At 41.8% G+C, this 21900-nt stretch overlaps 1 protein-coding gene across 5 annotated transcripts in view; it reads left to right on the forward strand.

The window, feature by feature from the left end:
* Window positions 1–21894, forward strand: part of LOC118423385 (brefeldin A-inhibited guanine nucleotide-exchange protein 3-like) — a 32514-nt gene extending 10620 nt beyond the window's left edge. For 4 of the 5 annotated variants that reach the window (XM_035831509.1, XM_035831510.1, XM_035831511.1 and 1 more), the window contains exons 14-37: window positions 1052–1248; window positions 1855–2015; window positions 2465–2630; window positions 3081–3194; window positions 3422–3637; window positions 3935–3970; window positions 4694–4928; window positions 5411–5541; window positions 6385–6565; window positions 6994–7133; window positions 7465–7601; window positions 8095–8274; window positions 9427–9534; window positions 10653–10812; window positions 11224–11423; window positions 12071–12272; window positions 12531–12659; window positions 13189–13483; window positions 13893–14121; window positions 14606–14721; window positions 15193–16085; window positions 16761–16972; window positions 17656–17904; window positions 20842–21894. In XM_035831509.1, the coding sequence (XP_035687402.1) occupies window positions 1052–1248; window positions 1855–2015; window positions 2465–2630; window positions 3081–3194; window positions 3422–3637; window positions 3935–3970; window positions 4694–4928; window positions 5411–5541; window positions 6385–6565; window positions 6994–7133; window positions 7465–7601; window positions 8095–8274; window positions 9427–9534; window positions 10653–10812; window positions 11224–11423; window positions 12071–12272; window positions 12531–12659; window positions 13189–13483; window positions 13893–14121; window positions 14606–14721; window positions 15193–16085; window positions 16761–16972; window positions 17656–17904; window positions 20842–20988 (4834 nt within the window). In that variant the 3' untranslated portion in view covers window positions 20989–21894. The remainder of the gene's footprint in view (window positions 1–1051; window positions 1249–1854; window positions 2016–2464; window positions 2631–3080; window positions 3195–3421; window positions 3638–3934; window positions 3971–4693; window positions 4929–5410; window positions 5542–6384; window positions 6566–6993; window positions 7134–7464; window positions 7602–8094; window positions 8275–9426; window positions 9535–10652; window positions 10813–11223; window positions 11424–12070; window positions 12273–12530; window positions 12660–13188; window positions 13484–13892; window positions 14122–14605; window positions 14722–15192; window positions 16086–16760; window positions 16973–17655; window positions 17905–20841) is intronic. The other variant, XM_035831513.1, reaches the window with a different exon arrangement.
* Window positions 21895–21900: the final 6 nt, after the last annotated feature.

Below are 21900 nucleotides of genomic sequence, written 5' to 3' on the forward strand. Positions count from 1 at the left end.
GATAAAGTAGAACTACATATTGTATATTATTCAAATACAATTCAATCTCTACAACTGGATAAAAAACGGATATTTACTTCCGGACGTTTCGAGTGACATCCATCACTCTTCTTCAGCAAAAGCAGAATGAACTAGTCAGAACAATTCAATACCAGTACAGCTAACTAGAAAAACTGGTTTAACCACTAAATCGTTAGGATCATATGCAAAAGGTTACACAAATGTAAATCATGTTAGGATAGTTCCTATGGTCAGACAATACCATAGGAAAAAACTATTGTCCTTTGTGTTGCAAGGCGGGGTCCCATGTACTGGAAAGTTCTATGCGCAGTCCTCCCTTCCGGTTTAAGGTGGGGTTGTAGATCCGCTCATAGATGGCCTCCTTGACACCCCGTTCGTATCACCGTGGTTCGCGGTCAAGAATGTCTGTAGTATCCAGTCTGAATGAATGTCCTTGGTGTAGCTGAGTGTGGTGGTAGATGGCAGAAGGATATCCACTTGCTGTAGCCCTGAAGTGTTGTTTGTACCTTGCCTTCAGTGGTTGACTGGTTTCTCCAATGTAGGTGTCGTTGCACTGTGGACCTTCACACTTAAGTATTGAATTGTTCTGACTAGTTCATTCTGCTTTTGCTGAAGAAGAGTGATGGATGTCACTCGAAACGTCCGGAAGTAAATATCCGTTTTTTATCCAGTTGTAGAGATTGAATTGTATTTGAATATTGCTTACCTGGATGTCTAACCTTCATAAACGTACATATTGTATATTCTTCTCAACCACCTTTTGTTGCCAAAAATGATGAAGATTACTAGTATTTTGATGTTTCTTGATGAAGTTCAAGTTGATACAATGCTAGTTCACCTTTATCCATGGAGCCCAGGTAACTCATATCTTTTTTTTTTAACGTAAAATTTGGGTAGAGTTTTGGGAATATCAAGTCATGGATGGTGGTTTCAAAATGCAATATTTTGAATTAAGAATAATTTGTACGCTGTTTTTGAAAGCAACTGATGAAAGTGAACTAGCATTAAGTATGCTTTTCTTGCTCTGCAGTTTTGAGATGGAACGCCAGGTGGCACTGCAGAGAGCTGAGATGGAGCGCATTGCCCATCAGAACAAGGAGCTGGAGAGGCAGGGTGCCCGTGACTTTGTGGACTGTCTGATTGGAGTTCTTCCCTCAGTCCTCCCGCTCATAGAGCCAGAGGGAGTGGACGACGCCTTGCAGACCTTTGCCTCACGATTTTGTGCAGGTTTGTCTGTCGGATTGATACAAGAAATCAAACAACTCATTTTTTTTTTCAATTTCTTATCGTATTCATTATAGTCAATTTCTTGCTAATCCTGTCAAATACCCACAGGTTCACATAAAGTGACAGTAATGCATTTGGAAGGAAGTTAAAGACCAGAAGTAAGATAACCTACTCTGGGACCTTTCTGGAACATTTGACCTAACTTCCTGTCACTACTGTATTCAAATGATCATGGACACAGAAGCAAGCAAACAGACAAACGGAATCCAAAAAACGACATCTGTACGTTGCTGTTAAAGTTCTTTGTCCTTCAAAAGCTGAACTAACTATCACACTCACTCACTCACTATTCAGTTAAGCATCTGCTGTTCCCCGTCTTGCGAGAGTTGGACATTGCTGGATGTCATTCAGGTCTGATAGCTGATCTCCAGATGCCTCTGTCAAGGGGGTAATGGCTTTTGCAGGTTCAGACTGCAGATATCTTCCTTGACATTGTCTGGTACCCATCTCCGCTTGGGGCGACCATATCAGTTCTGGCCCTCTACAGACAAGGTCATACATATGTCAAAGAACTTGAGGACTTGGTTTCTTTTTTCCTGTCATTAGGAGTGATGGAGAAACACAAGCAGGGCCAGGGCTCTGCCAACCTGCCTGTGTTGAATGCTGATGGGGTGTATGTGGCCACGTTCTCTGCACTGCTGCTGAACCTGAAGCTTGTCAGGATGGGACATTACAACGGACAGGACTGTAGACTACCCATGACACAGGTATTGTGGAATAGATGGACAGATAAATGGAGGAAGTGGAGGAAGATGGAGGGAGGGAAGTAGGATGAAACTATTCTAGACTAGAACTGGTTGCCACCAATAGCCACTGGTAGCTCATTGAGTAGCTTTAATTCAAACAATATTGCAGCGTCATGTGTAACAGTTAGGTGTAACACTAACAGTTTGTTCAGTGAAATATAACAAGCTGCTGTCATGTGCCTGAGAAACTGGACTGCTACTTCTAAGGGCAATATACTGGCTACGCAGATTAGATGGATTGTACTAAAAACTACAAATGTGCTGTCAATTCTGAAACACTTATCTGACGTAAAAATTTATGTCCCAAGACCAGACTTTACTGTTGAAATAGAAATGGTCTTGCAGGTGCCTTTTTTTCTGAAAATTGAACATTATATGACGGAATTCTTGTTACCTTTCCATCTGTGCAGAAACAGTTTATCGAGGATGTCCATGACAGCGGAGTGCTGGTGTACCTGTCCTCCACATGGCTGGGAGAGCTGTATAAGATGATCGTCACTGTTAACATCCTGGGGGCAGCAGGCTACCTGCCTGCCTCACCGCAGAGTAACCAGGCTCTTATAACCATGTTAACAGGTAACCCGGCTCTTATAACCATGTTAACAGGTAACCAGGCTCTTATAACCATGTTAACAGGTAACCAGGCTCTTATAACCATGTTAACAGGTAACCAGGCTCTTATAACCATGTTAACAGGTAACCAGGCTCTTATAACCATGTTACCAGGTAGGGATAATTCCTCACCAACCAGGCTCTTATAACCATGTTAACAGGTAGGGATAATTCCTTACCGACCAGGCTCTTATAACCATGTTAACAGGTAGTGCCAAGTCATTGCATCTAGTATCTTATTAGCATTGAAAGTTGAAATGTTTCTGTAAAAATCCAGGTCATAGTTTTGCCTGTGCATGCACAGCAAGATGCATTGTGTTAAAACAATTTTTGAATGGCTCATGCCCCCCCAAAAATCAAAGTTAAAGAATATTGACCTTCTGTTTCTAAGATTATGTTTTTTTCCTATTTCAGACATTGATGGAATGGGGAACAGACACATCGGGGGACAGATGATGCACGATGCCACTGTCAGTCTTGTGCTTCCTGTGCAGAAGGATGCTGGGAATGAAACGGCAGTTGCTGCAGGTACAGTAGACACTTTCCACAAAAATTGCTCAATTGTCGTTTGCACATTTATGAAAATTTTTTCCTTCATAATCTACTTTAAAACTTGATTGTGCAGATTCTTGTAAAAAAAGACTACACTTTTGATTTGTTTTGCAGGTTTGGCACTAGTCAATAATATCCTCCTGGCTGGTTGTGTCATAGGTTAGAATCTATCCCATAATATTCTCCTGACTGTTGTGTTCCAGGTCAGAAGCTAGTCCATAATATCCTCCTGACCTGCTGGGACAGCATGGTGGATGTCATGGCCGTCCCTCTCAGTGCCAAGAACTCAGCCGGGATCAGCAACATCGCCCTCATCCTGGGGACGGAGGGAGCAAAAGAGCAGAACCTGAAGGACAGAGATGCCATCTGTATGAGCCTGGATGGGCTGAGGAAGGCTGCACGACTCAGTTGCACCCTGGGTAGGTTTAGGTTTCATAGAGGGAGACTGTGTGTTAGCTGTGCAATGTAAGTCTTTTTAACCTTTAGCACCCTGAAGTAGCCTTTTGGCACCTGAATCTGTATTGGTTATGGAGTTAGGTAGCAGGGAGAAGGTTAAACAAATCTGACCAAATGTTAAGCAATGTTAATAAGCAAGACTATGGGCTACTTTAGGGTTCCTGTCCTAGGTGCTGATTTTTTTGTTACTGTTTTTGTAGCTTTCTTGTTCTTGGGTCCAATTGAATTTTGTTTTAATCTTATCAATCAATTTCTCCCAGGTTACTCCAATGTTTCTGACATGAGTGAAGTTAGAGGTCTGTGTTATTTGTTTGTGTTAAAAAGGAGTGTGGCTAACATGGTTGGTCATGTAACTTTGGTGATTAACAGTGTGTGGTAAAATTTTTGCAGTTCATAACCCTAATGAATTGCTTCATGAATTCCCATCTTTCTTATCCCATTGATCTTAACTTACAGATTGGTATGACTACTTTTTCCTTCCAATACACTAACACAATGGGCAGTGAGGTACACAAACCACTGGTGCATTGAATCCTTATAAACAATAGATAGCATTTATCCTTCTTACAACAATGGATTGGACTGTCATCTTCAAGAGTAAATGCACTAGTACACCTAACATAAAAGCTTAGTTGCACAGAAACAGTTTTTGGGTGTACAACACAAATCAAAGTAGAATTTTGGAAAAACCTAATTATTACAAATCTTCATACAGTCATGTACACCATAGGTTTCAAGACTGCTTTTCTTAAATGTCAATATGCTGTATGATAGTGTACAAAAGTACTTTCATACACACAGTTAATAACCATAACCATGTCGTGCTTTTGGGAAAGGCACTTTACACAACCTTCCTCACTTCACCCAGGTGTAAAAATGGGTATGGGACTTCCTGTCTGTACTTAGTATTTGGCTCTATTAAATAGAATAAGTTGAGTGCAATACCACATTGTTCTCGTATGTCAAAAAAAGTATTACGAGCCCTAATTCAGGTATCTTTCTCTTATCTCATTCCCCAGGTGTCCAGGAAAGGTGTGGTGCAGTGTTTGCCCAGTTGGCCAACGCCTCGTGTATATCACTGGAACCCAGCAAGCCTCAGGTATCCCCCGGGGACAAGAAGGGTCTGAAGGCCAAGATGAACAAGCCACAGCCCCTCCGCCTGCACGCGGCTCACGTACTGAGCATGGACGCACTGCTCAACACTGGGCTGGAGATGGGCAGTCACTCTGCAGAGTGCTGGAAACATGTCTTTAGGTAAGGTAAACATAGATTCTAGGGACTATTGAGATGGGCAGTCACTCCCCAGAGTGCTGGAAACATGTCTTTAGGCAGGCAATATGGTAGCACAAAAACACTTTTGCATGGTGTCATAATTTGTGAAGGGTCCTTGTAGAAGGTACGTAACTTTACAAAGTGGCTTGTTTCTTTTTAGAAAAAGATGCGTAAGGATGGAGGATGACTATGAATAAGCAGATATTTGTCAAACAGATTTCTGTTTGTTTTCACCAAATGAGTGTCAAAACTGATTAAAATCTTGCATCACATCGGCCCAAAGACTAAGTTTACCTATATTAAGCTTTTGAAACTAAGAGAGTGTAACTATACAGATTTAATGGACTGGACATACGACGGAGGAACCCAGTTTCAATTTGTTGTTGCGCCTTTTTTGCCTAAACAAGATCTTCCCAACATGTACATGACTTGTACATCTTCCCCCCCCCCCCCCCCCCTACCAGGTGTTGTGCCTACGTGTCCCACCTAGAACACTCCCACTTCAGTGGAGGGGACAACCAGGCCAGCCTTCCCAAGGTGCAACACCAGAAGGAGCTTCCACAGGACATGTCAATGACCTATGATGACCTCTCAGGTAAGGGGTCAAGGCCAACATTGAAGCAAAGCTAGTTTTTTGTGCTAAAAATTCAATGCAGAGTCCAATGACAGTTTAGTATAGCCAGCACTGTTGCTTTAGAAGAATTCTACTATATTGTAGGGTATGAAGGCCCATGATGAACTGACTACCATATCTGCTATGTTAACTGTAAATGCGTTTGTGCTACAAGAAAATCAATGTGGCTAGTATTCTGTGTGTAGTGTTGCTTGTACATGTACTTGAATGTGGTTTGTCTGCTTTAACGTTTGTTGTCTGCAAACCCCTCCCTGGTGCTGGACATGCTTATAACTGTATGGTAAGTCTGTGGTACATGGTGATCACTGTTCATTATGCATGAGATGTGCAACCTCGAGCTCATGGTAGAAAGCACTTGGAACATATGTAGGATACATGCATGCCATATGATTGAAAACAAATTGAAAATTAGCTGCCAGAGGGCCTTAGATTTGATATCTTCTTCCTGATCAACCAAAGTTTTGCGTATAGTTACTGAAAAAGAAATTGTAAAAGTCTCACTGACAATCTTTTACTTATGGTGAATGCAGGAAAAACATGCAACCTCCTCAGTATAGTCATAGCAAATGGAAATTCCAGACTTGCTGTGATGCAGAACCCACAATGCATGTTGTTTTGGAACAGATCAACAGTGCAATGAGCTACCAACAGTTTCTTTGTTCTGCATGTTCAAAGCTTGTTTCTTGTCATACAAAAATAAAGATCTTGTGCACGACAAGTTTCCAACTACCACTTTGAAGAGTAGGAGGTTTCTAATGTGACATGCCAAAATGGAAGTCTTTAACTCTTGACCTTTAAACCTAGGTGGCCCTGAAGCCATGTATATGCCAGCAGCCAATCCGGTGATCCCCAGTATCAACATCCATGAGATGATCACAGAGGGGAGGAAGGAGACAGGACTGGAGATGTCAGCTAAGGGAGGCGGTGTGCTCAGCTCTGCTAATGCTGCCAAGGCTGTGTACAGACTGTCAGCTGATGTGGACAGGTCAGTAGTTCATCTAAGTACAATTAAGGGACTCCAATTAATAGAAAACACCTATGCAAGTCATATTTCATTTCAATTTACAGTATTTAAATATGCAAGAAATAAACCTCTATTTTGTAAATTAAGCTTTGATGCATCCTTGTTTTTATCTTTGCTACTTGATTTCATGATCAGGTACTTACAAATTATATTTGTAGAAGCGCACAAATTTCATGTAAAATAATTTGTAGCCTTTGACCTGTTTGTACGACTTGACATGTTTAACCTTTGCTCTTTGACCCCAGGTTGCAGATACAAGCCTTAATCTACCTGCATGCCCTGGTGTCTTTAAGTCTAACCTTTGCCCTTTGACTCCAGAGTGTTTGAGGACGCAGCTACTAGCCTGAATCTGCATGTTTCTAAGTCTAACCTTCACCCTTTGCCCCCAGGTTGTTTGAGGAGGCAGCTACCAGCCTGAACCTGCATGCCCTGGTGGGTTTCCTGACAGAGCTGAGACAGGTGTCAGCTGACCAGCTGTTCAGTACTGCCCCTGAGGTCATTGACCCTGTCATGATGCCCAAACCCACAGGTAGTTATCCTATGTGTAAAACATGTGTGTAACTTGTGTAGCCAGGTCAGGTTATGATTATGAATTCATATAATGAGACTTCTGAATGAAGAAAGTATTGCAAGTTAGGATGTGTATGTATTTATACTTGAGTTGGGATGACAAGCCATTATGTAGACAAAGTAATAATGAAAATAGTTTCGCTCAGATCAACTGAAAGTACCAAGATATGCACATGAATAGCTATCACATACTCAAAAAAACTGAACAAAAAAACCCTGCACCAGCATTTTTAGCTCCCTCTACTCTATAGTCATTCTCGAGGTATCTTAAAGAGAAATAACCTTTGCAGGAAATGGCAGCCAGTTCAGCACCTACCTGCACCTGAGTCACCTGGGTGAGGTCATGCTGCGCTGTTCCCGCAGCTTCCAGCGACCACTGCTGCACATCATGCGTGCCTGGGGCATCGTAGCACCTCATTTAGTGGAGGTAGGCAGGATTCAATTGTTTTTTTTTGTTTTTTTTTTACAAGTAAAGAATTGTCAATCTCACTGTCACTTTGTTGCAACTGTTGTTTTGGGGCATTGAAATATAATGAAGTAGAAGTATATCATGCTGACTTCAGCATAAAGGGTTGTCTTGTTACAAAAAGTCTATTACATACAGCAGGCCAATAAGATAGTTAAGTTTCACAAAAGCATTGTTATCTACTATTTATCAAAATAGAAGTGTGTTTGAAGAAGTGTCTGTCCTTGGTGCTGAATCAGGGGTTACACAATTCCTGAGATCAGAAAACAAAGCAGTTAGGATAGCTATCAACACAGATCTTAGTGGAACTTTTGCTTGCAAATGACTTGCATTTCAATACCCTGCAGACTTCCTTTTGCACAATATTGTAGCACATTTTTACAACAGGAGTGTACTGTTCCATTGAAGTTTCAATGATTTTGAAAAAAAAAGGTCTCACCAAGGGTTTTTGCAGGCTGCCTGCCACAAGGATCGCCATGTCTCCAAGAGGGCGGTTACGTGTATCCATGACATTATGATCGAGCTGCTGAACAACCGAGAAGAGAAACCGCACTTCAACTTTAACGAGGCGCTCTTCAAACCGTTTGAGAATCTCCTGTGTCTGGAGCTGTGTGATAATGATGTACAGGACCAGGTAAGGACTGATGCCTGGTCAGTGGGGGAGGGGGGCATCTATGTTGGAAGCTGTTCATACTAGTGTGTATGATTATGATAGGTAGCACCTATCACACATCAGCCAAGGAGTCTGCAAGCTCCAACTGACATTTTGGGCAGTAATACACTTGGTGTCCTCTCAATCATCAAGCACTTTTTGGGGAACCAAACCCAGTTTGGGTAGATTTTGTGGCAAAAAAAATGTGCATGACCCACTGTTGATTTTTATATCAGGTGACTATCTTGCCATCAAATAATAACAAATTTGACTGTGTCACAGGGAAAATTGAAAAATTTAGGTGATAAAATAAATTTGTCTTCTTTAAAGAAATATTTCAGAAAGGTTATTTTTTAATACTATACAGGGAAATATCTTACTACATGTTATATACACCTGGAGACAAATTAATTGTATATCAAAAGGGCAACATGCATATACTTGAATATGACAAAAGGTTCTGTCAGAATGATTCCAGACTTTTCATTGTTGAAATTTGTAACTTCTATTTTCTGATTTTTGTTGAGCACTTTGTTATATGGCATTATTTTATGGCGTTTTTATGTTTTGTTTTCTTCTCATTTTTGACAGCAATTGGGGCTATGGTGTCTTCTTCAATGGACTCTTTCTTTTCAATCCCGAAGTATTTTTTTCTCTTCTGTTTTGGGTTTCCTTAACAAACTAACCCCTCTTTCTTCATCTCTAGCTCTGAACTGCATTTCACAGTTTTGTTGCATAACCTATTTCTTTGGACACCATCATTCTGGTACAGTAACAATAGAAATCTTATATGTTGTGATAGCATTTTTTTTTAAAGAAAACTGTTGTGGATCACTCCGCTAATTTGATCTTATATCATAAAGCTCTTGTTCTAAATCTAACATACTTACATTGTACATAGCTTGACAATGTACATATTTATGTTGTCAAAAAAGACTTGAAAGAATGTTTTGCTTGTAACTCAAAAATTTGTGAAATTTAGCATCGCAGTATGAAAAGCACTTGTGCATGCAATTTTTCACTACTTGAAGATTAGAGATATTTGAATGACAATTTGCAATACACAGTGCTCTCGTGAAATGATTTAGAACAGATTTACAGGATTTTGCTGATCTTTAGTTTACTTTTTTCTAGGTTGTGAGCTCCATAGCCGAGCTGGTTGAGGCCAGCACCACGAGTATTAAGTCAGGCTGGAGACCACTGTTTGGGGCTCTGAGGGTGGTCAAGGTTTACAAACCAAAGGTATAAACAGTTTTTACTATGCTGTAGATAATGCATTGATTTTTAGATATTGAATATTTTTTTCAAAGGTATTGTTTTTGAAGATGATACTCTAATCTTTTATTTAAATGATGATGACCAGTTTTCTTCATCATTGACAAAACATGTTGAATGATGTATATAGGTGGACTTTAATCATTTCTCTAATAATTTGTTTCAATCCATATAATAAGCATGACTATTCTAATACTGCGGCATACAGTGGAAAAAGAAAAGGAGAATGAAAGCACTGGTTGGATTGGACTGAGAGTTGGGGTCAGGGTTATTATACATAATGATTGTAATTTATTGTCAAGGTTGGGGATATAGAGGAAAATTGACAAGGAAATATGTATTATCAGAAGAGATAGCTTAAGTGTTATTTTCTATTAATAAAAAGACATTGGATGCTATAGTCTACTGCAAGATTTGGGTCTACTGAGACTTCCATTTAAACTGTAGAATAGATATGGAAGTAAATGTTACTACAGTATTGAATTGTTTGGGTTGTCAGCCAACAGATAGATGTTCAGCTGTGTTACATAATGAATATCCGAAAACACAGAAATCAATAGTACAGAAGGATGTAGCTTGTAACTGACAACACAGCACTGCTTATAGTCCACAGAGAATTGTCAGAGATCTTTTCAGAATATTGTATCTAGTGAAATGCTGTCAGTCATGAGAAGAAGTTGCTACAATGGAAGGGTAATGTGTGCTATTGTTTGAATGTAATGTATTATAATACGACAGTCCATGTAGTGTACATGTACATTTTGCATAGTGACATACAAGATTCCCTTTGTAATGAAGTAGCCTTTTTGTTATGATAAGAGGACCAAATTGTTTCACTTATGACTTCTGACTAGGCCACGAGAAGAAGTTAATATTTCTTACCAGTATACTGAATACAGTTGGGTAGTACATGTATATAACTGTAACGTTAACTGTAAAGACAGAGACTGAATTAGATAGTTTATGGAACGATACCTATCTTCAGTCTTTTGTATTGAAGTATGAATAATCTGTACATGTAAATACATTTTAAGTTTATGTCATAAACCTGACTCTTGTCATTTCTATGATTAATGTTACATCAGGGAGGAGATTATTTCATCAGTGAGGAGCGCCACGAGCAGCCGACCGCGCCAGTGTTTGACGTGTTCGAGGCCTTCCTCGGTACGGAGAATGTCCACGTGTTTGCTAACGCTGCCATGGACTGTATCCTGTGTCTGCTCAAGTTCATCCGTGGGCCTCATGGTAAGGAGAACAATGAAGAATTAGTGTTTGCAGGCAAAACCTACTTGTAGAATTTTTTCCCTGGACAATTATGTTGTACTGAGGTCAACTAAAACTCAAAATGGCTGCCTCAGCAAAAAGTGTCTTGCAGACAACTAATACATGTATTATGTACATTGCAGTCATACAGATATAATAACAGCATTGATTGTCCTTTGATTACCATATTTGTGTAGAAAGCACTGTATTTTTTAATCTGTATATTCTGCAAAGGCCCTTCAGAGTAATGTCTGTAATGTATCACACTTTCACAGTCTTCTAAAACATGTTGGGATACTTGAAACATTTTCCTCACTGACAGGTTTTACGAGCAGAACATCCAACCATTGCAAAAGGTTAGACTCAGACAAACTTTCCTTCTTCTCCCCACAGGAGTCCGAGAGGGTGATTCGGACTCAGATGATGACGATGACACTGACAGTGACTTTGAGCAGGTGGAGGCCCCCCCACCCCCAGACCAGGAGGAGAGTAGGGAGCGTGGGGACCTGTGTCTGCCTGCCCTGGAGTACCTGCACAGGTGTCACAAGACTCTGGCCTCCATGTACACCATGCCTTCATGTCCTGTCTTCAAGGTGAGAGGTCGATCAGGGTTTGAAGGTCGAAAGATAGGTCAAAGGTCGAAGGTTATCCTTACTTTGTTTAAGTCTATTAGTGCAAGTATTAGTATTGGTAGCATCTATTGATAACATATTGGCCTCCATGTACATACAGAATAGAACACAGTGTATTCCGTATCACCTGGGGTACCAGACTGACTGTGGGTAGGATGGCTCAACAGCTGAAGGTCAAAGAGTGATTGATCCCATAGGAGGTCTTGGATTGAGGGTGATATGCAATACACTGTGTTGTATCTTATTTATGTCATACACTTCCAAGAAAACACATGTATCAATGCAGCATTTGCCAGTTGACAAAAGTTGGTGTCCTCAGAAAAAAAATTGTAACAATGGCAATTCCAACATCTGAATCCAATATTGAATTTTTGACCGCAGCATATTTGGCACACGAGGCATGCATTGGAATTATTCTGTGGAAGCCTGTGTGATAACAGTAGAACCCCATGTGATATTCCAAGTTATCACCTGGTCCGGCTATTGTATATCAAAGTAGATGTCATAGTTCTTAGGCCCCCTAACCACTAGACAGCATGCTATTGAACTGAAAAATAGTCATCAATAGCATCCTAAGATAATCAGTGTAATTGATTTTTTTCCCCCAGGGTGCCAATCACATCAACATCAACAATGTACTGAAGATAGACACCAGGAGGGAAGCCGTAGATTCAGCAGCCAGGAAGAGGTCTACTTCAAGGTCAGGAGGGTCAGAGTATGACAGTGATGATGAGGAAGAAGAAGATGAAGATGATGGGAGGGAGAGGAAGACGTGCAACTATCCTGTCTTCTCTATGGATGACAACACAGGTAGTGTCTTAGATGTATCTCATTCTCGACCATCTTCTTGCTGCTTTAGCTTGTAAGCAATTGAAAATCCTACAAAACAAAAGCACCAAGAAAACACCACCGCTGCGAAGATGGCATATATAGTTTGGGGGATAGGATTTACATGTATATGCATAGTTGTAGTCTGCAGTCTGGAACAAAGTTGCTAGGTGGCGCAATGTAGTTATCCTAAAGTATAGTTATCCTAAGAGACTTAAAGAGCACCCTCTACCTGTGCAGGTGTTATCCGGGTGTGGTTCCTGCTCCTTGAAGGGCTGACAGGTTCTGTCACTACCTGCCCTAAGACATACCAGCCTCAGACCCTGGAGCTGCTCTTCAAACTCCTTAGATCTGTTGCAGAAGTGCCAGGTAAGAATGCTCACCTGTTTGCACACCTGTTCTATATGTGTGTAGGAACAAGCAGAAATGGATGCATCAGTGCTTGAGTTGAGTTCATTATTAGTGAAAGCTAGTTAAATCTTTTGGCTATGTAGCATGCTGGGGCATACTATTTTTATGAACAGCAGTAGGTCATTTACCTTGCTCAATGTCTATCTCTCCTCAAATATAGATGAATAACTTGGAATGACTCTTTGAAAAGACTAAGTCTAGTATCTACTATGATTAGTGTATCAACCAAGACTCAGAACACCATTGGGTGGAATATTAATTGAACCCCTGACCCTTTGATCCAGAAGCTGGGTTTTTAGCCACATGACCAGGGATCAATTGTATCTTTACACAATGTTTGACAGCTAAATGAATGCATTATGCCAAAGTCCACACTTATACTAGCTATACAATAAAGATACGTGCTGTGGTAGTACTAGAGTACCAATTGAGAAATAAGTATGTTGAAGGTAACTTTCTCACCACACTCATGTTTTCCCTACTATAGGCCCCCAGTTTGCAGTGTTCGCCGTGACCCACCTCCTCCTCCCAATGCTACAATCCTGGGTGCGGCGCAGCCACCACGTCCCGGACTTCTGGGACACGTCCAAGGCAAACTTCAAACACGCGTGCGGCCTGTCCACGGACCTGGTGGTGGAGCACACCAACCTGTTTGCCGCTCGAGACGAGGCCTGGGTGTCCACCGACGTGCCTGTGATGATCCGACAGCTGCTCAGTCTACTGGTGGAGTGTATAGGACAGCCTGTGGAGGCTATCTCTAGACTAGGATGTGCCTGTCTTAGGTAAGTTTGTTTTGAAGATTCGTAAAGATTTAAGTTTTGTCCTTGGTGCTGAAGGTGTTTTCATGTTCTTTGTGCTGACTGAGTTTCCCTGTCCCTGGTACTGACAGTGTTTCCTTGTCCCTGGTGCTGACTATGTTTCACTGTCCTTGGTGCTGAATATTTCTCTTTTCCTGACTGTCTATCCCTGTCCCTGGTGCTGACTATTTTTCCCTGTCCCTGGTGCTGACTGTGTTTCCATGTCCCTGGTGTTGACTGTGTTTCCCTGTCCCTGGTGCTGACTATGTTTATCTGTCCCTGGTGCTGACTGTGTTTCCCTGTCCCTGACGTTAAAATACATTTACTTGTAGTTAATCAGAATCCCAAGTACAACATTCAAACAATACCCTTGTATTTTCTTTGCATACTCCAGACATCTACTGCTGAGTGCTGGTCCATCCTTTACGGAGGAGATGTGGTCGGTGGCGTGTGAGGGACTGCTCCACGCCGTCAACGCCAGTCTGAAGAGCGTGAAGCTCCTGATGGCGTGCTTCAACGCTGGCTCGCTGGAGTTTAACGGAGACGTGGGACAGGTCAGGGTGTCGGCGCGGACGGACTGTTCCGAGATGGAGTGTATCAGGATACGCAGTCTGGCTCAGCAGGTGGGGACTAGTTTGTTTGTTTGTTTGTTTGTTTGTTTGTGGCTCTGATGTATAAATTGACAGGTTTTAACACAAGTGTTCTTAGACTGGTACTGAGTACCGCCATGAACACAGAGGTATAGTTTATGTTTGCATGTTTTGTGTTTGTGGATATTTCTGGTTAGCATAACTTAATTAAGAACCTCCGGATGGATTGTGATGATATTTGGCATGTGGCTAGGTCTCGGGAACACAAAGGTCAAGGTTGAATGCAGGCCCTCTTGTAGCTCACATTGGTACTGCAAGCAAGCACTGCATACAATCAAACAAGGGGCATTCCCACTAGATAGCTTCAACCCATCAGTACAGTTAAATGTGCAAAATTTAGGAGTGACTGACTGTTGCACCAGCTATATAGATACAGTTACAGAAACAATTTCTCATTTTGTGAGTCCATTTCATACATTTTGTGAGTCCATTTTATATTCTCTGTCGTGTTTTACAGGTATTTCAAGTAGAGGACCAACAGGCCTCCAGTAACCCTGACCTGGAGGACGACAACCGTTCCTACATCTTCCTTATCCACCCACCTGACATGGAAGGCTCACCTGTGGGGAAAAGGTGAGTTTCACTGAGAAAATCCATTTGCAAATCCATTTCCGATGACTGTTCATAAATCCATTCCAAATGGTTGAGAAACAAGTAGAGGAGTCACTTCTAGTAAGACATTCACTAGAGAATTGTTTCATGTTGTTTTGATTGTTCTCCCGGACTCCTGGACATTTTGAACTGTTATTTTTCAACTTTGCTCTCTTATTTTGGTGTGTAATAATTGGTATATCCTTTTTCCTGTACTAGACTGACTGACAGTTGTAATGATAGAAGTAGCAGTAGTAGTAGTAGTACATATAAATTGTAAAATATCTTTAGAACCAATCATTTGTTTATTGCTTGTTTCTTTTGACTTCAGGGATATGATACATATCTCAGTAAATAAACTGTCAACAAGGAAGATCAAGAACCCTGTTGAAATGAAGCTTTTGAAATTCACTTGCTCGATTTACATGCTCCTTCATCGTCTCTTCCACGCAGGATTCCCTTCAAGAACGTAGTTGTGGGTCTGATCTCCCACCAGCTCCTTCTCCAGCTTCTTGGTTCCTTGCTATTGTCCGGTGCCGGCACGAAGAGCACTGCAGAGGAACACATCCTCGTCTCCACACCAATGAGTCCCCCTGGTGGGACTGCCGCAAACTGCGAGTCCAAAGACTCAAACAGCAAGCAGTCAGAACATTTGCCGGGACTTCTGGACTATCTGTCACCGAAAAACCTGGTCAAGATATTCGAGTGCCTGTTAGAGTCGTACAACACGGCGTGCGAGTTCGACGCTCGCCCCGGTCTGAAGTTTCTGTTCCAGAAGGTGGGGAAGCTGGAGGCAGCAGCAAACCTGTACAAGCAGACAGAAAGTAGCCTCACATTCTACATGCATGCTCTCATCGAAAAGTGCCAACACGCCGGCTCGGCTTTCACTCCGGAGAAGGTGAAAGAAATCCTCTACAGCAAAGAGCGGACATCGTCTACTTGTAGCACGGCAAGTACGGAAGCGGCGCCGGGAAAGGGCCCCCGGAGGAGGAACTTTAAGCGAGCGCAGTCGTTCATTCACCCGGAGCTGAACATCATGCCAGACGTGGCTGACAACCAGGACTGGGTTTTCCTTCGGCTGAACCGCATGGTCGCAGAGCTGTGCAGCAACTACATCCAGATGTTGATCAACAAGAGTCTGGGCGAGCACGGCGCCGACAACATCACCGACGAACCCCACCTCTTCCTGCTCAGCGCCGAAGCACAGAATCCAAAAGACGATAAGAAGAAGGTCCTGATGCCCCTTCCCCCGGAGAAGAAATCGACATCGCCAATGGGAGAGGTACACCAGATCCAGCCGCAGGGTCAAACGTTGGGGCAGGTCACCATGGAAGAGCCGCAGCAAGGTAATCATTTTCCTGGGATCCCGGTCGATATGTCGCATATGCAGATGAACGGAGGTTCCTTGCGCTGTGTCACGGTGTCGTACCAGGTTCCCCAGGGTGCAGAAGTGGTCACTCGGGGAGGGAGGAGGATGGAGGAGGTGGGAGTATGGGAGGGTGTCAATCATTCAAGGACGGGTAAGCTTCAAAATTGGTACTAGATGGTGGCGGGGGATGTGTCAAGGTGGAGGTAAAGTCTAGATCTGCTTTGTGTAAAAAAATGTCTGTAAAAGCTTGCAACAACAAAATTAGAACTAAAGTAAATCTCAACAGTATTGAAACTGAATATTCCACAGATGCTCGAAGATCAGGAGAGGCTTAGGGGAAAAGTGGCTATTTATTCTAAAGAAGATGATTTGCTTGCAATACCAGACTCAACAACTTTCTATAACTTTCACAGTTATCTATTACTATATATGATACATTATGATAAATTTTTACTCAAAATCAGTATCCACAAAAGTGTAAACCGCTAGTGTACATATGAAACAGCAGTTCAATCTGTATTTAGAGCTGAGAGGCAAACGGAACATTCAACTTGGGATTTGGACTATTGTAAATTTTGAGATCTTTTGCATGCTTGGTCTGTGGTTTTTAACACTTGCCTGAGAGCTAACAATGTGTCCATATCCTTTTTAGGAGGAAGACGGGGCTCCACAGACAGTGGTGGCAGCAGTGCAGAAGGGAAGTCTTCCGACAATAAGGAAGAGGCTAGGGCCAAGGAGGAGAAGAAGGAACGGAAGGGGAAGATGGAGAGTATCTACACCTTAGCAACCAACAAGACCATCGACAAACTGGTGGCACAGTATAAGAAACACAAGCAGCATCAGTCCATGACCACATTTGTAAAGGTGGGACACTTGGTAGAGGCAAGGACGTTGTATAATGTTATTGGTCATAGGCATGACTGCCCTCTAGCATAATTTGTGAGTACTGCAGGCACATTGCAACAGCAGGTGGTTTCACATTGAACAACATGTCCGATACACATGTACAAGCAATGCATATTCGGAATTAGATAAAACCAATGAAAATGCCCCGGCTGTATCTAGAAGTAAAAATTCTTAAACTGAAAAGTTTTTGGGAAGAAGCTGACTTTAATGAAATGAAGCTTGGTAGTCCTGGCAGGTTCTTGTTGGTATGTCTGCATGCTTAACCCTTATTTACTGAGTTCTCTATTAGCCAGTATATGTTATTTTATTTCTATTTATTTATTTATTTGCCAATGATACAACTCATTACACGGATCTGCCTAGGCAGCTTTGGGCTGGTAGCGGCAGATCCACAGAGATACAGACGAACATACATCATCGGTCGACGTGATCGCACATGTTCGCACATGTTTACACACGACGGGGTTATACCGCCCCTTACGGGGTGACATACCCTTTCATATGCGCCAGGTCTCCCGTCCGGGTGAATGATGTAAATCACCGTGAGCCGAAGCTAGGTACTCATTTTCACCTGAGTATAGTGATGGGCACTTAGCATGCTAAAGGTTAGTCATCTTTAATAGCCTTTTCTTTAACTGTAGGAGGAAAAGCAGGGTGATAGAGCAACCTCCAGCCTCATGAAGGGGCCTCCTCCTGTGCCAAGTAAGGGGCAAAACCCACAGCAGTCACTAGATGGCGCTGCTGAGCAGAGTGCCACCAAGCAGCAACCCCAACAGCAACCACCCAGGTCCCAGCATGACAGGAAAAAGTTCGCAGTGATGAAAGATTCGGACGCCAGGGTGCAGACCTGGACAGAGATCGTTTTATCAACTCTGCAACTTCTGCAAAAGGTTGGATTTGATTGATGTCTTCAATTTAATTAACCTTCATCTCTTTAAACGCGATGATTCCCAATTTCAAGAACAGCAACATTTGCATACTCGTTGATCAATTTTCTATGTAACAGCCTAAAATGTAGTCAAGATAGACACTGACCTCATATTGATTTTATATTGTACCACAAATGTACAAATATTCTTAATTACATGAACAATATTACATTCAACTATTGTAAAGACATCCAAGTTGAACAAGTAGATTTTGCCTAATTTGGAAAAGTGAAAAGTACGACAATTCTGCTTTGGTGCCAGAGAGTAAAGTTGTTGTTCAAAAGTTTCAGCACCAGCTTTGTAGACATGTTGTGGTAGGCAGTTACATTTTATCTAGTGGCTAATGCCACACCTTAGGCCTGCATACAGTATCTGCCTGGGAGCATTGTTGGAAGCCATCAGATAAAGGTGCCCCTACCGTCTGACCACCATTCAACCAAACTGGACAGGTTAATGGCAGGATGGCGCAGGGGCGGCCGTATCACGCAGCTGTGACCATTACGGTCATTTATCTCTGTCGGCGGCGGTTACGGAGAAGGTCGCAGCTGCCCTCTCCGATGTCAGGTGCGGTCAGCAGCGCCGTATCGCTTGCGATTGTGCATCGGCCAATCTTGCAAATACCGTCTTTTCTTCTGTTATACAACTGTTGCTGTTACAACATATCCTTGAGTTGATGACAATTTTCCAGTCAGAAAATCCGAGTTGCACTTCCTTCTACTAACTTCTAGTATTGTGAAACGAGAGGTACATGATATTATGCTTCTCTAGCCTTTGCGTTCTACTGTCTTACCCTCTAGTTCATTTAAATTTTGTGCAAAAAAGCTACCTCAGCTAGGGGAGGGTTAAGTCAGTTTACTATGTATTTTTTTCAAAGTAAGAAGCTGGAGGATAAGCAAGGTTGATGACCTCTTGTGTGTAAAAGATGTTGCAATGACCGATAGTAGCCCCCAGGCGGCAAAGTGTCCGTGGGCCCCACTTCCTTGCAACAGCTGGGACCGTGTCGTGATCATCAGCCGGAAATGTCCAAAGGGCTATTCATTATATTATCATCTTATACTGTATCTTGTACTGTATTTCTTTCTTTTTTTTTTGCAGTTTGCATGATTTTTTTCAAAAAAAAATGTTTGAATTTGAGGGTGGGGGGCTATGACATGGCCTGCATGTATGTTATCTAAATTCGTTTTTTCAACATTGCAAGGTCCCCCTAGAGGTACCCTTTGAAATTGCAGATTGCAAAGACAGCCATTTGGTAAAGATAAAATGGTGGTCACTAGTTTTTAGTTAATTTCATTACTGGAACCTTTTTCATTTTAACAAGAAATTTTAATGACCAATAAAATTTTAAGTGTTGATATTCCCACATCAAAATAGGGTAAAGCTTCCATTATGTGTTACTTGATTATGCAATTAGTATTTGTTTTTTAAATCTTTATATATAGAGAGATAGCAATGAAGACAATAGGAAAAAGTGATCCATTTTTATATTGTCTTATGGAAACCTCGAAATTGGAAAGTTTATGACTCAACGCGGCAAGACAAATGAATCTATGTATCTAAGTGTATAATTTGTGGCGAGCTTCTTGTTTAAGAGGGTGCTCGCTAAAAGCCGGTACGATAAGACGCCAATCGCTTCTAGACGCTATCGCATGCGGCCATCCCGGTAGAAAAAAATCATTGGCTACCATCGACTCGTTGAAACGTACGCTTATCGATTTTTCGGCGAAAATGGGCTCGCCGCACACGCCATGCTTTTAGCAGGACTCTTAGAAGACAGAAGTGTGCATAGATATCATGGCTGAAACGATACTTAACCTGTATTAGGACAATTAAGAGATTAGATCATTGCCCTCTTGACCTCTGTGGCTTGAGTAATGACCCTTGTTCCTCTCGGTAAGCCGCCTTTCACACACCAGTCGTTGATTAACCGCTAATGAACGTGGGAGCTTCCTGATACGTCCACAACCGCCTGACAGTGATCAACAACCCCTCCCCCGCCCGAGGAAGCCCCATCGCCATAGCGATCTGATACGTGCCCCGCCCGTATTGCCGCTGACACAAATAGGTGGCACTAACTTGCTTACCGGCCGCACGGTAGTTTCAGGTCTAAAGAGTTAACAAGTTTTCCCCATATTTCCAAGAATGATACAGCTGTTGTGTAATAGATTAGGGCTGGGGTGTCTGGAAGTGGCGGCTTTCCTAGTCTCGGAGGAGACTGCTTATCTCAAGGAGTCATCTTTTGGTAGATTGACCAACTTTGTTACCACTTGACAAGATTTTCTCACTTTCCGGGTTATGGTCCCGTTGTCACTTGTGCTTCGTAGTTGGGATCCTGTTCTATGAAACTTGATATGTAGGAAATATTACAAATTTTGAAAAAGATTTACTGTTTACCTCAAAGGGACTGTACTGAATGTATGATTAGCTTTTAATTGATTCTTTTAGTGAATTAAGACTATCAAGTTATATATTAACTAGAAAACTTCAAGCATGCCAATGGCCTCTTCTCTTAACAAGCGAAAGAAGCACCATTGGGGAAAAAATCAACATTAAATCTCTTTGATAATATATATTTTTTTAAATTCTAGTGTTTTAATGTTTCATTCATCATTTGAATTTCTCACCGATTCTGTCTAAAGCATTTTCCTAACAGCTCTCATGTGCATATAGAGGGAAATCCATGACAGGGAATGAGATACTGGGACCTTTCTGGGTCCTTTGACCTAACTTCCCCTCAATGTCCTCAACGTGACTAGAATTTGGATACCAACAACTCAAATACCTTTGAACACATGAGCATACAAACAGACAGACAAACCAAAAACAAAGCCTCTGTACATACATAGAAGTAAAAGTATTGTCAGATTCGCGAAGTCTAACATTCTTCTTTTTCCTGTGCAGATGCCGGATAAGCAGTTCTGTACTCTCCTGCCCGCCGTCTTCCCGTGTATCAACCAGCTGGTGTGTCACGTGACGGACCCAGGGCTGCGACAGGCTGTCCGTGATTGGCTGGAACGTATCGGCAAGGTCTACGGCATCATACCATGATGACACTTCTGATTTGTTGCCATTTTCTGGAATTCTAACAAAAATAATTGTCCACTAACATAGAGCTGTGTTTTATATGATTTGTGGTTCAGGAGATAGATGTGAGGTTGCTATCAAAAATAGTCCATAAGTCAGAAGAAGGCATTTGTTTGGTTGGGTTTTGTTTTGTTATTGTTATTTGTTTGCTTGCTTTGTTGACTGCTTTGTCAACTAGAGCAGTGAAATGCAAAATCACACTCTGTGTGAACCTCAGCTGTATAGTCCTGTAACATTCATAGCTAATTTTCCTTCAGTTTTTGTTATAATGTCCAGTGCAATCCACTACTGAAAGCTAGCTTTTGAATTCTTATCATGTTTTTGAAGAGGTCATTTGTATGAGGCAATGATGTGATTTCTGTGTTTGACGCTATTGTATTGGACACATGGCAATTGCTTATAAAATCTTGCTGTTGTTGAACAAACTTGAAATCTACACCTCAACATCAAATTTGTTTTATATTAGAAAAATAAGCCCATCTCAAAACTACATTTTTATGTCCTGAAACATTCTAAATCTTGAGGTATAGGTTTTCAGACAAAAATGGTTACCAGTAGCTAGGTAGGTTCAACATCAGCAGAGTTGTTTGAAGGGAAAGTACCATGATTGGTTAGATCTGATCACATGATCAAAAGACTCTGTTCCCATTGGTCTACACCTAATGCAATCAATCATGTCCAGGTGCAATCTGTGAGGGGCCCTTATTACCCATTGTCTCTCTTGTGTTTTTTGTGGCATCCTACCTGCGGAAATTCTTGGCTTTTAATGATGGTAATAGCCAGACACCTGCTGAGAGCGATGATGGTAGAATGACATAAAACTTTAACAGTGGAACTAATTACTATATATATTCTGCTGGTACATATTGTTTGCAG

The sequence above is a fragment of the Branchiostoma floridae genome, chromosome 9 (genome assembly GCF_000003815.2).
Source record: "Branchiostoma floridae strain S238N-H82 chromosome 9, Bfl_VNyyK, whole genome shotgun sequence".
In the NCBI taxonomy this organism is placed as follows: Eukaryota; Metazoa; Chordata; class Leptocardii; order Amphioxiformes; family Branchiostomatidae; genus Branchiostoma; species Branchiostoma floridae.